Here is a 15,634-nt window from a genome sequence, read left to right on the forward strand (position 1 = left end):
CGAGTCTCATTCGAAGTGTGTGGTCTGGCATTATCGTGAAGAATCAGCACTCCTCTTTTTTCCAGATCTGGGCGTTTTCTACAACTAGCTCCTTTAAGCTTTAATAGAGTAGCACAGTAGGAAGCCAAATTAACAGATTCACCACGCTTCTGAAAAATGGTTAAGAGTATCCCATCTCGGTCCCAAAACACAGTCAACATCACCTTTCCTGCAGAAGGCACAAGCTTGAACTTTCTCGGTGTCGGTGATAGTGGATGCTTCCACTGCATGGAATCGCGTTTCGCTTCTGATTGATAGTGGTGCACCCACGACTCGTCACCAGTAACAATACGTGCCATCATTGATTCACCTTCATTTGCATAACGGCAGAGATTTTCCAAACAGACACCCATCCGGTTGTTCTTATTGTCTTCGGTCAGCTGTTTGGAAAGCCATCTTGCACAGACTTTGCAAAAGTTCAATGCATCGTGCACTAATGAATATGCTAATCCGTGAGAACACCCAATTTCTTTGGCAACTTCGTCAATTGTTACCCTCCAGTTAGCGCGAACTATCTCTTCAACCTGCTTCACAGTTGCCTCTGTCGCAATCTCTACAGGTCGACCAGGTCTGGTTTCATCGTTCATGTTGGCACGTCCTTGTGCAAATTTATCGGTCCAGTTATAAATTGCTTTACACGAGAGACATTTCTCTCCATATACTGGATACATTTCTTTATGAATGTCTTTTGCCACCAAGCCCTTAGCCCATAAAAAACGGACAACAGCACGTTGTTCTTCGACTGTACAATCTGTCAACACGGCAGCCATTTTCCTTGTGTACACAGCTAGGGATGTGAATCGTTTTAGGACGATTAAAATTATCGTCCGATAATTTTAATATCGTCTTAAACCGTTATGGAACACAATACAATAGAGATTCTAACGATTTATCGTTATAAATCGTTAGAATCGTGAGCCGGCACACTAAAACCCCCTAAAACCCACCCCCGACCCTTTAAATTAAATCCCCCACCCTCCCGAACCCCCCCCAAATGAGTTAAATAACCTGCGGGTCCAGCGGCGGTCCGGAACGGCAGCGGTCCGGAACGGGCTCCTGCTCCTGAATATTGTTGTCTTCAGCCGGCGCCATTTTCCAAAATGGCGCCGAAAAATGGCGGCGGCCATAGACGAACACGATTGGACGGCAGGAGGTCCTTCCGGACCCCCGCTGGACTTTTGGCAAGTCTCGTGGGGGTCAGGAGGTCCCCCACAAGCTGGCCAAAAGTTCCTGGAGGTCCAGCGGGGGTCAGGGAGCGATTTCCCGCCGCGAATCGTTTTCGTACGGAAAATGGCGCCGGCAGGAGATCGACTGCAGGAGGTCGTTCAGCGAGGCGCCGGAACCCTCGCTGAACGACCTCCTGCAGTCGATCTCCTGCCGGCGCCATTTTCCGTACGAAAACGATTCGCGGCGGGAAATCGCTCCCTGACCCCCGCTGGACCTCCAGGAACTTTTGGCCAGCTTGTGGGGGGCCTCCTGACCCCCACGAGACTTGCCAAAAGTCCAGCTGGGGTCCGGAAGGACCTCCTGCCGTCCAATCGTGTTCGTCTATGGCCGCCGCCATTTTTCGGCACCATTTTGGAAAATGGCGCCGGCTGAAGACAACAAGATTCAGGAGCAGGAGCCCGTTCCGGACCGCTGCCGTTCCGGACCGCCGCTGGACCCGCAGGTTATTTAACTCATTTGGGGGGGGTTCGGGAGGGTGGGGGATTTAATTTAAAGGGTCGGGGTGGGTTTTAGGGGGTTTTAATGTGCCGGTTTTGCGATTTTTAGATTTTTCACGATTTTTCACGATTTTTCACGATATTTTACCCCCCCAAACGGCAACAATACGATTCCCTCCCCCTCCCAGCCGAAATCGATCGTTAAGACGATCGAGGACACGATTCACATCCCTATACACAGCCCCTTCACATGCACAGTTTAAATAACTATTTATGTACATAAGCACTTCTAAGGTGCTGCCATCTATGAAATATGACAACATTACAGATATATGTTTTATTACCTTAGTAGAGAGATTTGTGACTTACTTACTGACTTACCCTCATATATGTAAGTCGTTCTCAATATCAAGCCCTAAATATTAAAGTTGTAGTAAGTACGATCCGTCATGCCCCAATGTTGTGGTACCTTAACAAAGTTAAGAAGCCACTTGGCAATGACCTACCTCAGTCTTCTGTTAAAAGGTAAACACCTTGTTCCATCCTTCTCTGAGATCCTACAGAAAATAAAGAAATGCTGCAGCAGGATGAAATTGAATACACATTCATGACACTGACCATATTAGAGATCCATAGTGTGGAATGTTTCTGAAAGCCATATTCAGAAGCCTACCAAATGGGTACATTATCCAAGTAATTTTATCTGGATAATCTGCAGAAGTTATCGTTCTACTGAATAATATCCAGGTAAAGCTATCTGGATAAATTTAGGCCTGTAATTTATGTGAGCTGACTTGACTGCCCAAATTGAGCCAGATAGCACTCAATAAGGCAAGTTCTTCTAAATATGGGTCTGATGTACAATCCTGTATTATTTTCCATGGGTTAGAAACCTGATTTTATGAAACTTGTCTATGGATGCTATTGAGTTCTGAGCTCATTAACAAACTTCACACAAAATATTTTGCACTTTGCCACAGCCAGAAATTTTGTGCATTCTCAGTCAGCAATGCTGGCTTGGGATGCAAGTGCACTTGCAATGCAGTATTGAAGGAGCCACACCATCTGTCTGGTCTGCCTTCCCAATGTGTTTCTAAAAATACCCGGTGGTCCATGAGGGCCCCCCCCCCCCCCCGCCCCCCACTGTCAACCCTGACTCTGAAACACTCATGGGCCATAAATATGAAAACAAGATGTGCTTTAGTAAGCCTTGCCCTCTTTTCCTCCAAAATGTGGCAGTTCCATCCCTCTGTCTGTCCAAAAGCTTACCTTAGAGATGGTAGGGTCTTCTTGGTGCAGGAGTGATCCTATTCACTCCAGCCCCTCTGATGCCAATTTAAAAAATGGCATTGGCTGAGCTCATGTGCTACACCGAGCTGGCCACAAAGATAATTGCACTTCATTGAGGTATATTTAGCGAAAAAGGGACTACAGAGCCTTTTGTTATGAACCCATTTTCACTACAAACTCATACCTTATGAGATGCAGGGATTTTGCACATAGCAGCTCATTAATGTGAGATATAAATACATTTCATGAGTAGCAGGCATACGCAAAAGTTTACTGTTGCAAAGCTCACTTCTGCAAAGTTTTTCTGAAAAGGAGGCTTTTTATGAAAATAATGCAAAATGCTTATTTTCATATGACTCCTCCTTTTGCAAAATCTTTGCCTGTATGTTAGCTCTCCTTTGCCTTGTCTCCAGACCTGCCCCCTTGCTGTACAGGTGATTTTGTCCACCCAAAAATATTAAATGACAAATGAACCCAGAGAAAAAGGAGGATATTTTTAAAGAGGAAGATTTATGTTTGTAAAAGCAGATTTTACCCCCTTAAATCTTTTGAATATGGACCCCTGCAAAATTAATAAGACTACCATTGGCCAAAACCCAACAGATTTGGAAATGCCAGCTTTATAATGTTTTAAGAGAATTGAAAGGGTGAAACAGAACCCTGGGTTAATGGTTACCAGGGCCCTCCTTCAGCTGAAGCAGGGACTGGTATGGTAATGTGGGGCTTTTCAGAGGCCCAGCACCAACTTACAATTCCCTGTACGTACCCGGATCAGTCCAGACACCTGGGTTGTGACTCCGCACCAGCAGATGGAGACAGAGCAAAACTTGACGGGCTCCCTACATATAGTAAGGTGCCACCCACAGCCCCTCAGTCTTTCTCTGTCTCCAGCAGATGGGGCAGGTCCACCCACAGTCTCGGTGATCCTTGATAGTTTTTTGTGGCTCGGTGTAGTCAGTCAGGGATTTATTTCAATTTAAAAAATGAGTCTCAGGGGTTTGGGGTGAGTGTTCTCCAAGCGGGACTCTCTGCTTCCCACCCTCGGTAATTTGCTCTGGTACATCCCAGGTGTCTGGACTGATCCGGGTACGTACAGGGAAAGGAAAATTAGTTCTTACCTGATAATTTTCGTTCCTGTAGTAGCACGGATCAGTCCAGGCTCCCGCCCGTCTGTTAGTCACGATGAAGAGAGAGAGAGTCCGCTCGTTTGGTTATTCGTGCTGTAATTGTTCCAGTTCTTGGAATTAAACCGCTTGCCTCTGGTCTGCTGTTTTCTGTTGTCAGCCAGGGGGTGTTTGAATTGGTTTAAAATTGTTTTAGTTAGTTAGTCGGGCACTGGTTTTGCTTTGACAGTTTGTTCGACTGAGGGGCTGTGGGTGGCACCTTACTATATGTAGGGAGCCCGTCAAGTTTTGCTCTGTCTCCATCTGCTGGTGCGGAGTCACAACCCAGGTGTCTGGACTGATCCGTGGTACTACAGGAACGAAAATTATCAGGTAAGAACTAATTTTCCTTTTGCAGCCACTGCGCTTTCCTAGCAGCTGAGCTCATGCATGAACCCAGCAGCTTCCCATGCTTTGGAAGAGAGCTGGCAAGAGGTGGGATCTACAAATGCAAACCAGCTCCCTCCTCTTGTTGCTGCAAGGCTGTCTTTAGGCTTGCACAGTGTAATCACCACTGGGCCTGCTGCTGTCAGATGTTTTGAACCTGCCTAAAGACAGCCCTGGTGATCACAATAATTTTAACAATAATGTGAGAATTCAGACAGTGGTGCATGAACTTGCAGCATTGCAAGAATGTGGCTAAGTTTTAGTGTTACTAGTTCCATGACTCATGTACATCAAGGTGAAACATAATTTTTCTGCTGCTTCTCTTTTGCTACTGTGTATTATTTATTAATTCTGCTGGTGCTGATATCTCTCGTTTTCCAGTTCCAATTCTGTACTAATTTTATTGCTATGGCAGGAATAGTCTGGTTTTTGATCTAATGGACTTTGATTCAGGAGAAGACTTAGATCATGAGTTCAAAGCTTAATATTGTCATTAACTCTTTGTATGACCTTGGGTAAATCACTTTCAATCCATAAACCTTGGGGATGCAAGTTGAAAACAAGGCACATGTTTTAATTTAGATTTCCCAGACAGCACATTTATTTATTTCAGAATATGAAAAATGTTAGTTTGTCCAATAATAGGCAAGTTACCTGTGTTTTTAAACAATTAATCTTAGATGTATTAATTCTCTCAGCTCCTGTACTTGGCTTGTAAAACATTACTGCTTGCTTTTCTCAGTTTTTCCCATCTCTGTCTTCAGAGCCAAATCAACAAACTGGACCAGAAACATAGGTAGCATCAGAAAAGGGGTCTGCAAACTTTAAAACATATAACATAGGTCTTTCTGGATGTTCCCTAAGCCCATCTGTTGCCTATTCTTCTAAAATCAAAGGAGGATTCTGTATAAAAAAAAAAACAAAAAAAAACCCTTGCTGTAGTTACACAAATTTAGGTTCCATCTTAGGAGTTACCACCCAGGAAAGAGATCTAGGCATAATAGTGGATAATACATTGAAATTGTCAGCTCAGTGTGCTGTGTCGGTCAAAAAAAGCAAACAGAATGTTTGGAATTATTAGAAAGGAAATGGCAAATAAAACATTAGATTTCATAATGTCTCTATATCGCTCCATGGTGAGACCACACCTTGAATACTGGATGCAAGTCTGGTTGCCGCATCAATGGATAGTTAAGCTCTGGAATTCATTGCCAGAAGATGTGATTATAGTAATTAGTGTAACTGGGTTTAAAAAAGGTTTTTATAACTTCCTAGAGGAGAAGTCCATAAACTGCTATTAATCAATAAGCAACAGTAGCTTGGGATCTATTTAATGTTTGGGTACTAGCAATGTTCTTGTGACTTGGATTGGCTACTGTTGTACACAGGATGCTGGACTTGATGAACTCTTGGTCTGACTCACTATGGCATATCTTATGTTCTTATGAGCAATGGTCCTTAAGCCTGTCCTATGGACCCCACAGTCAGTCAGGTTTTGAAGCTATCCACAATGAATATACATGAGATAGGTTTGTATATACTGGTTCTTCAATAAATGCAAAATGTCTCTTGCATATTGATTGTGGATATCCTAAAAACCCAGTTGGCTGTGGTGTCAATAAGAACGGTTTGGGAACCACTTCAATGGAGAAAGCACTTTTAGACAATGCTAGAATGCATGTTTTTATTACATTAACTGATATAATCCAGAGGAAAAATGTGTGACTTCAGTACAATGTCATTAAGGTAGTACAATGAAATTCTTCACAACAGAGTTCAGTATAAAAACAACCGCTTTATTTAATCCTAAAGTTGAAAAACAATAGCCAGGAATGTTTCAACATTTCTCTGAACACAATTTGTTGTCTCTTTTTTATAGTTTTAATGTACAATCCATATCTCTCATGTGTCAGACTTTCAAAGAACACAGTGATGATAATAATATGGTATGGGATTGTGGGTAGTGGTTGAAGCAGCATGGTGATGTCATCACGCCTCAGGCAAGTTACCCATAATGAGAATAAACTACCACTGCTAAGTGAAGTAGCATATAGCATGGGGCTTAGGCAGGGCACAACTGCATGGGCCTATATTTAGATCCTAGCAAAGCAGGCAATTACCATGTTCACTGACTATAATCAGTAAAACAGGATACAGGTAGCCACAAAACATAGTTATTAAAACTATCAAAATCACTTCAGAAAAAGTAACAATCTAAATGTTTTTTTTTCTTTTGCAACATCTAGTTATATCCTGCTAAACATTGAGAAAAAGCTTATTTCATTGGATTCTAAAATGGCATTATTACTATGAAATCTATTTTTAAAAAGAAACCCAGTATTAGAGTTTTGGCATAGCTCTTTTCCAACCTGATCTGCATATTTCACATTGTATTTAAAATCCTATGTATACACCTTATCAAGCTGACCAGGAGTCAAGCTCAATCTTGAAAGTGGCATAACATTTTATTTCTTACAGAGATGGAAGGATTTAAAAATAGAGCTTTCCCTGCATGTACCAACATCATTGTTTGCGCAAAAAAAAAAAAAAGTAATACATTCCTGATGCTTATTAGAAAAACCACATTGATTAAGAAATGTTTCATGCTATGAGTTGTGACTGAATCCTTGCTGTAGATATGATGCTTTTTCCCAGAAATTACCAGTTTTCCATTCCTGGTCTTGAAGAAAATAAAGAGGGATTCTTAAGTATGATTAGATTTTCTTTTAATCAGGTTCTTAGATTTCTGTGCCTTATCTGGTTCATAACAAATTAATACTTCTAGGCCAAGGGTTCCAAATTCCAGTTCTTCAGGAATGGTTTTCAGAATGAACCTAATGAATACTCCTTCTGGGGGAAATTCTCAAGTTGTCTGCATTGGGGCAAAGTTCCCAGGTACTTTTAACCTGCAGATTTTGCACAATTTTTAAGAGGTGTACACAGGTGCTTTTTTTGTTTCATTTTGTTTTTATTTATTTTTATATTTCATTTATTGTTTCACTGCTTTTTATTACCTTAAAATAAAAAAATCAATCACAATTTAAAAAAAACAAAAAAAAACCCCAAAGCAAAATGAAAACCAAAACAAAATAATTGTAGCAGCTGCAGCCTAAAGAAAATTAATACTCCTGGGCCATTCTCCATTTCTTCTCACCAGCCATAGATCATTTTACCCTGTAGATGAAAATTTCTTTATGGGGCAGGAATGATCCCCAGTTGATCCTACCTTACCTCTGCCACTATTGGAAATGATGTCAGCAGACCAAAGCCTTCATCGTTAATTTTTGCCATAAGAAAAGGTACTGGTCAGGCTCAAGTTGGCACCATTTTGTATGGCAAAAATAATGATGGCATGGTCTCATCTTGCCAGGACTAGTGATACAGTCCTGCAATCGCCTTTTAATTGAACTAAAAAATGAATAATGATCATCATACTAGGCACTACTGACTTGTTGTGGCTAGCATCTTTACTCATCTTGACGAAATTAGTAAAGACAGTAGCCACAACAGGCATGTGAGAGGGACATTCATTGCCTCCTGAAATTGAAGAATGGTGTTAAATATGCTGTTATGCACAGTATAAATATCCCCCCCCCCCCCCCTAAATGCATTTCCTCCCTTCGAAATACAAACCTGTGTTCGAGAACATTCTTTAAAGAGACATTGGGCCTTATTTTCTAACAGCGCAAGCCTGCAATAGCTAGCGAAGGTAGCGCACACCTGCGCTACCTACATCAGGGTGGAGTCGGCCCCGGAAGAAGAGGAGTTGGGGCATCACCGGGGCCAACTCTGCGAGGACGGCGCGAACAGCAAAAAGGTAAGGAACCTTTTTGCTGCCTATTTCGCGCCCAATAACTACACCTTTTATGGTATAGTTATTCAGCGCGATGCTGGCAGCGATCACACCGCTGCGGTGCGATCGCTGCCAGCCGTCCTCGCAGAGTCGGCCCCGGTGACGCCCCAACTCCTCCTCTTCCGGGGCCGACTCCGCCCTGATGTAGGTAGCGCAGGTGTGTGCTACCTTCGCTAGCTATTGCAGGCTTGCGCTGTTAGAAAATAAGGCCCAATGTCTCTTTAAAGAATGTTCTCGATGTTCTCGGTATGATCACTGCCAGCTAGCACAGGACCTCCTCCCCCTCCATTCCCCCCCCCCCGCCCCCTGTGACCACCAGACTTTCTAAGTTCTACGAATTTAGAAAATCCAGCCCTTTGTGTGGCTATTTTTGGAAATCAGATGTGCATTACTTTATTTCAATCAGGAGAAAGACATAAAAGCTAATAGTTGATAGTGATTATTGAACTTTGATCAAAAATGTATGAACTGTGTCACATGACTATTTAAAAGGAAAATGAAGGCAACACAGCCAGTAGTTCAATTAAAAGGCAATTGGAGGACCTTACCACTAGTATAGTATTTCTCTCCTGAATTGAAATATATTTGTTCTTGGGTAGCTCATTTTGCCAGTGCCATTTCCAATAGTGACAGCAGTGTGCAGGAGTGAACAGGGATTGCTTCTGCCCCTCAAGGAAATTTTCAACTACCAAATAAGAGGGCCTGGGTATGAGCAGGCTCATGAGTGAGTTTGTTTTGGTTTTGTTTTTTTTTTGTTTTTGGGGGGGGGGGGGGTTGTACAGTGATGGCATATATTTGTGTTATAAATGAAACAAATGAAAATGAACAGTTTTCTCTTTTTCTTTTCTTTTGTTTTAAAAACAAATTGAAATCAAACAGGAAATTTCATTAACTTTTTCCATTTTCTTTTAAATGAATACACATCCCTGCAATTTTCAAAGCAAAAATACATGTGCAGTTTTGCTTTTCACACAGCCATGGATATAACGTACTTGGGGACCTTTGCACCTACTTTTTCTGTAGGTACTTTTTTCTTGGAAAATAATGTGCATAGATTTGAAAATGCAATTTACAAGTGCTATTTCCCTCCCTGACCTCCCCCCCCCCCCCCCCCGGGAACGTCATCTCAATGTGGTTAAAAGCTTAGCTGCATTTTGGGAGAGCATTTCTCAGGCAGTCAATTAATGTGGCTAAACCAATTTTTATCCATGAAAATTCACTTTGAAAATGGTCCTCCCTGTGTATTTATATCTATCTGGCATAAAAAAAGTTAACATACATATTTTGATTATCTTAAAAATGAGACCTGTGTGTGACCCTCCAGGACCTGCATTAAAAGCTTCTCTTCTAGGCTGAACTAATTCCCTTCTTAGCACTTTTTAAAACTGTTTAGTTATGATTAACATTACCTAGATCATTTAAACAAAGTTTATAAAAATGTCAGATTTAAAAAAAATAAGCTAGAAAACCCCATCAGAAGGAAGGAGCTTTTTATTTTTTTTTGTACATTTCACATATTGTCTTTAGATTGTGTAGAAATCAGGCCCCAAATATGGAGAAGAGAGAGGAAAAAGAATATTAAAAGAGCTTATAAAACAGTAGTTATTATCCCAGTCCTATAAGATGACCACCCCATCCCCCCACCTTTCCAACTCTGGTTTTCAGAATATCCACAATGAATATATGATATATATATATGTTAGCATGCATTAGTTCAAAGAATGTAATATATGACAATATATCTAATATATCTCACACAGATATCTAGTTGGGAGGGAGAGAGGGAGCGGTCATGGAACCGGGCTAAGAATCACTGCCAAAAGACAATATGCAGAGACTTTTCTCTCCCTTATCATCCTCCTTATCCTGTCCTTCAAAACCCATAGATTTATCTAATGACAACTATGTTTCTCCCCACAGCCCTAGCTCAAAATGACTTCCTTCTTGGTTTATTTTCCCCTGTTACTAAAATGTATTTGTTTAATCCATTTTTTTTACATTTTTTTTTCTTTTGCTGCGTGGATGCAGTGATGCTGCTCAAAATTGTAAATTTATTTTATTCTGCTGTTTCCTTCCTTAAGTCAAGCACTATTCTGTTCTTCTCTATAGAATTACACTTTATGACTACCAGGCCATGTGTAGAACAAACAAAGAGAGTAGCGACAGTGCCCATAGCTTATTGGACGTAAGTATAGTTAACATTATGAGCACCTGCCCATAAGGTCTCCAATAAAATTACTGAAAATAAGTTCATTTTATTTATTTGCCATAAGCCTATCACTTCTATTTGAAATCATTATGCCTCTTGCATTTACTGCTTTGTTGCTAGGAAATCAAATATATTGTATATAATATCTGTACTGCAGATATTAACAATATAAATAAATGTGCATGTGAATAAAATTATATATTTGCTTAAGTTGATCAAATGAAAAAAAAAGTAGTAGAAACAATCAGCAATTTTAGAGGAATGTTCAATTTTCACTGCAAATGTTTTTTGCTATGAATTTGGTATAGACTCAGCTCATAAAAAAATCTTACTTTGCTTATTTCATTCTCTTACTCCATTACTGAGCAATCACACTGGTGACAGATGCAGAAGCATTACCTTTTTTGGTGATAATCTTACTGAAATACAATCTTAAAATCCCTGCAAAACTTAACCTTATACCCTCATCACAGAAAAATGAATTCTCATAGTAAAGCACCTGCAAAAATAATGGTTTTTCAGTTTGTTAAAGGAAATATCTAAAACAGGCTACAAGTGTCTTAGGTCAAGTTTTTGAAATGTTAGGATTAGGGTGGTGTGCTCTCACATTAGAGTGAAAAACATTTTTTGATTATTTCTTTCAAGTCGAGAACTTTGCTGTAACCTGGTCCATAGTCCCTCAAGAAAACAAATTAAACATGCAATATTTGACCGTGCTACAGTCATGTACTTAGCTTTCCAAAATAATTTTTAAAAAAACATGGACACAGCTGTAATTGGTTTGACCTTCTAATTCCCCAATTTATGGTGCAGCTGCAAATATTTGGAGCCTCTGGTCTTTTTGGGGGGGAAGGGAAAGATAATTTCCTTCCCTGAAACACAGGTGGATTTATTTTTAAAAATAAATGGTCATCAAATTAAGTCTGATGTACAAATGCACAGCCTCTGTAGTATCTTAGAGATGAATGTCGCTTGCTTCATTTTCAACATCTCTGGGCCACATTTCCAAAAAGATATCACCCTAGAAACTGAAAGGCAGCAGCTGACTTGTAAACAAGCTCCTTTGTGCTTTGAATCTTCTTTCAGTTTGGCATATAGAGAGCAATATCTGCTTGATGGAATCTCTTAGAAATCAGTACATATGTTTTCCTGCTGGCCTGTAGGAAGTAATACTTGCTGTGCATTTTACAAGTACTGCAAATATGCATTTGATGACAGACGGCATCAAAGGATTAAGGAACTATAAATGAAGACATTAGAAATAATGTCTCTAGACTTCTAGTACAAAACCATCAATCTGACACCCCCCCCCCCCCCCAAAAGCATTAACTAGATAAATGTTTCTATACTTGTATGTAAAAGACTTAACTGTAAATTCTATCAGATCCTGTATGGATTCTTTTCTGGTTTTCTCAAACACAATAAGGTTGATATTCAAAGATGTTGTCCGTTCAGGTAACTTTTCGAGTTACCAGGGCAAAACCTGAGATTGAAATATTTCCTGTCTTTGTCTGGATAACTCATTGAACCCCCTCCTCCCCACCAAAGTTATCTGCATAGAAAGAGGTGGTGCTGGGTCATTCCTGGGACAGCCTGAGCAGTGGAATTCAGCACCAACTGACTAAAGTAAGTCTGGTTGGAAGATTAGCTGTCTTAAAGTTACCCGACTAACTTTAGCAGGTCATAGTCAGCAGAACACTTTCCCAGCTAAGTTCTACGAACATGTCTGGGTAAAGTTACCAGGATAATGTTTCCGCTGAATTTTGACTTCAGTAGTTGTAGCGTGTATTGCTTGACTTCTGCGTGTGGCATACATGGCATGTTTGAAAAAAAAAATATTTTCATCTAACAACTTTGGTTATGCACCATTATGTTTTCTATTTTATTAAATAAATTCCTTCTTTTCAGCCTTATAATGCCTTCTTTGCTGCAGTAAAATGGATAATAACTGAACTTGTCTGGTAAGTTTAACATTTTGCTATACTCTTCCGAAAGCGGCTGCTTGTTTAGTGGTTTCCACCCTCCAAATGTAATTTGTTTTCTTTGTCCCTTCAAAGTCCCCCCGTATAAACTCACTAGGATATTATAGAAAGCAATCCGCATGGGAATGCTCACAGCTCTGGCTTGCCTTTCATTAGCTGTGGCCATCATGTGCATCTTTATGCTTTTGCTTTGCAGCCTGGTGGCTTGCAGTGCCCAAACCCAACATATTTATTGTGGTTGCTGTAAGTTTAACATGAATATCTGCCTGTTTTTATGCTCCTTGGGTGGGCTGTTGTCAATAGAACAAACTGTCTTGATGATTCATTGTGTAACTTTGTGATTTCATACGCCACAGGACAGACACACTTTACAGCTAATGCCAGTTGTAGGTCTGCTGCTCAGGTGTTGTTTGAATGTTTATGTTACCTAATCTTAACAAAGTTTTGAATATCAGTGAGACAGTAAGTGCTGAGGCTTAGTTCCACGCAGCATGAGAATTAAAGGCAGAGACTTTTAATGGAGATGTAAGACAGCTTATTTATTTACACTAAGCAAAGGAAGGTATTGCATGAAAGGAGAAAGCCCTTTAAAGAGTTCTGTTTGTGTTTTTCTTAGAGAAGTAGCACTTGGATTGTAAACAACATATTACAGCATGAGCAGGCATGACCCATATAGGCAAAACCCCCTTTCGCCAGCTTGAACTCTATCCCAACCCTCTCTCCCCCAGTCAAGTTCAATGTATGTTACACTCACACAAAAATTAATGCAAAGATCATTTAGTGGAAAATGAAGGGCCACAGCTTTTATTTTATAATACAAAACAATGTATTTCATCTAACCAAGTCATGCACCCTTTCAAACTCTATGACAATTCGGCTAATTGACTGCCCACCATTGGACTGAGTGAGCAGCCCTTATGCTATTTGATCACACCCAATGTAGGACCAGCTGGTTGCCAACTCTGCTCTGCAATCTGGACCCATGCCATGCTACCAGTCAGGCTGCTGACTTCCAACATGGCTCAATACAGCTCATACCCTCCCTGCCTCCCTCTCCCTATCCTCTCAGTGGCCACTTGGGATCTCCTGGTACTACACTTCCACCAGCTGGGCAGCTCCAGCACACTGTGAACCCCAACCACTTCCCCCTCTTAAAACTGCCTGACCACAAGAAGTTACCTTCCTTACTCCAAAGCAGCCTTCCTTCTGGCATCTGCCCCCATCCTAGCCCCTTTTGGCAGAGGTCTTCGATTGACTTGGGGAAGTCATAGACTTGCCTCAGACCTCTCATGATGCTGTGGCCCTGTTCTTCAAATTAACCCAGAGTTCCCTCCAGCACCTCCTGTGGGAATTGTTAAATAGGTCCTGGCCCATATCTGAGAGGTATATTTTACCAGCCCTGTACAAATCCAGGACAATACAATGTGGAACAGTTATAGCCCTTAGTCCATTAGCCAGTTTGCATATGTACTTTCCTTAAACCGTATTCCATAACCTTTGATGTCTTCAACAGTTGCAGGGGATTATGTCCATCCAAAGGATATGCATGCCCCCAAATCAGTTTGTCAGCTTGGAAAAGTCCTTTATTTTTCTAATAATTTTCAGACAGGATTAGTTGTACAGGTCATTATTGTCCAGTTATATCACTAAAACTGTAAAGAAGACTCTTAGAGATGTGGGTCCTAAATCTTTTAGACCCCTTGCTCCTCATGGCTGATTAAAGGGGCAAGTGTAGAGTTCTAGGAATGAATTAGGCAATTGTAAGCACTTCATTGAATGAGGGTATTCTACTAGTGGCTCTACAGGAGGTGGTGGTGCAACCAGTGCTGTTAAAGCCTTCTCTGGATCTGCATAGTTTAAATAATTTTCAGCCAGTCTCAAACATTGCTTTTCTAAGATCTTTGAGAAGTCTGTGGCACTTCGATTAACAGAGTTTGTTGATTCTGTAGGTTATGTTGACCAGCAACAGTCTGGTTTTAGGTAGAATCATAATATTGAAACTGTTGTGACAGTAATGGATGATATTGAGAACATTAGACAAAGATGATTCTGCACTGGTGATTCTACATGACTTAAGTGCTTCTTTTGATACAACTGACCATCTTAACCTGGGGAAGAGATTGCATGAACTGGGTCTGGAAGAAATGGTGCATATCTTTCATGAAAATTTGGATGCAGGGAGAAATATTGGGAGAATTTTGTTCAGAACTTCATAAACTTGAATTTGGAGTACATCAGGGATACATTTTGTCTCCCTTAGGTAATTTTCAAAGGAGTTACGCACATAAATTTAACATTCTATCATAGCAATTTTCGAAAGCCCATTTATTTACTTAAAGTGCATTTTTATGTGCATAATCTATGGATAATTCAATGGCACATATTGTAGCAATTTTCAAAAACCACTTACACAGGTAAAGTGCATTTTACACATGCAAAACCGAGTTTGAAGTGGGTAAATTCTTTAGAAAATTACCCCCTTATTGTTTAACCAGAACCTGAAACTTTAAGTAAATTTTCTGGAAAGACATGGCTTTATATATTGGACCCAATAGCCTTATACGGCTAAAAGTTACACGCACGAAAAGTAGTCATGTATTGGGTGGATCAGGACAGAGCAAGTTAGGCATATAATTTATGCAGCTAACTTCCGATATTCGTTATACACCCCATAAAGCAGGTCTAAATTTAGCTGGGGAGACTTATTCGTCTAAGGAAGTCATTTATCAAAATGTGCTAAGGCGTTTTTGCATGCGATAGCACCATATCATTTGGTGCGATGCAAATCTGAAAAAGAGGAGGAGTGGACTGGGTTTACCAGTTTGTGAAATCCTATTGCATGGACTTAATGCTGATTTTAGCTACACCTTATTCAGTAGCATTAAGCTGTGTAGTATCTCCTGAAAGGCCTGTTAGAGAGAGAGAGAGAGAGGGAGAATCTAGCCATAATGTCCTCTCCTTAGTTAGGTATTTTATCCCTATGGGAGGCCCACCTAGTAACTCAAGTTGAGGTTTACATATTAGTGTAGGGGGTTAGGGGCCACTTT

The 15,634-nt window shown here is 40.6% G+C and overlaps 1 protein-coding gene across 3 annotated transcripts in view; it reads left to right on the forward strand.

The window, feature by feature from the left end:
* The window catches only part of CACNA2D3 (calcium voltage-gated channel auxiliary subunit alpha2delta 3), a 1,571,161-nt gene that overhangs the window by 1,466,202 nt on the left and 89,325 nt on the right, over window positions 1-15,634 (forward strand). For all 3 annotated transcript variants that reach the window (XM_029600901.1, XM_029600903.1, XM_029600904.1), the window contains 2 exons: window positions 10,506-10,581; window positions 12,514-12,566. In XM_029600901.1, the coding sequence (XP_029456761.1) occupies window positions 10,506-10,581; window positions 12,514-12,566 (129 nt within the window). The remainder of the gene's footprint in view (window positions 1-10,505; window positions 10,582-12,513; window positions 12,567-15,634) is intronic.

This window comes from Rhinatrema bivittatum, chromosome 4 (genome assembly GCF_901001135.1).
Source record: "Rhinatrema bivittatum chromosome 4, aRhiBiv1.1, whole genome shotgun sequence".
Classification (NCBI taxonomy): domain Eukaryota; kingdom Metazoa; phylum Chordata; class Amphibia; order Gymnophiona; family Rhinatrematidae; genus Rhinatrema; species Rhinatrema bivittatum.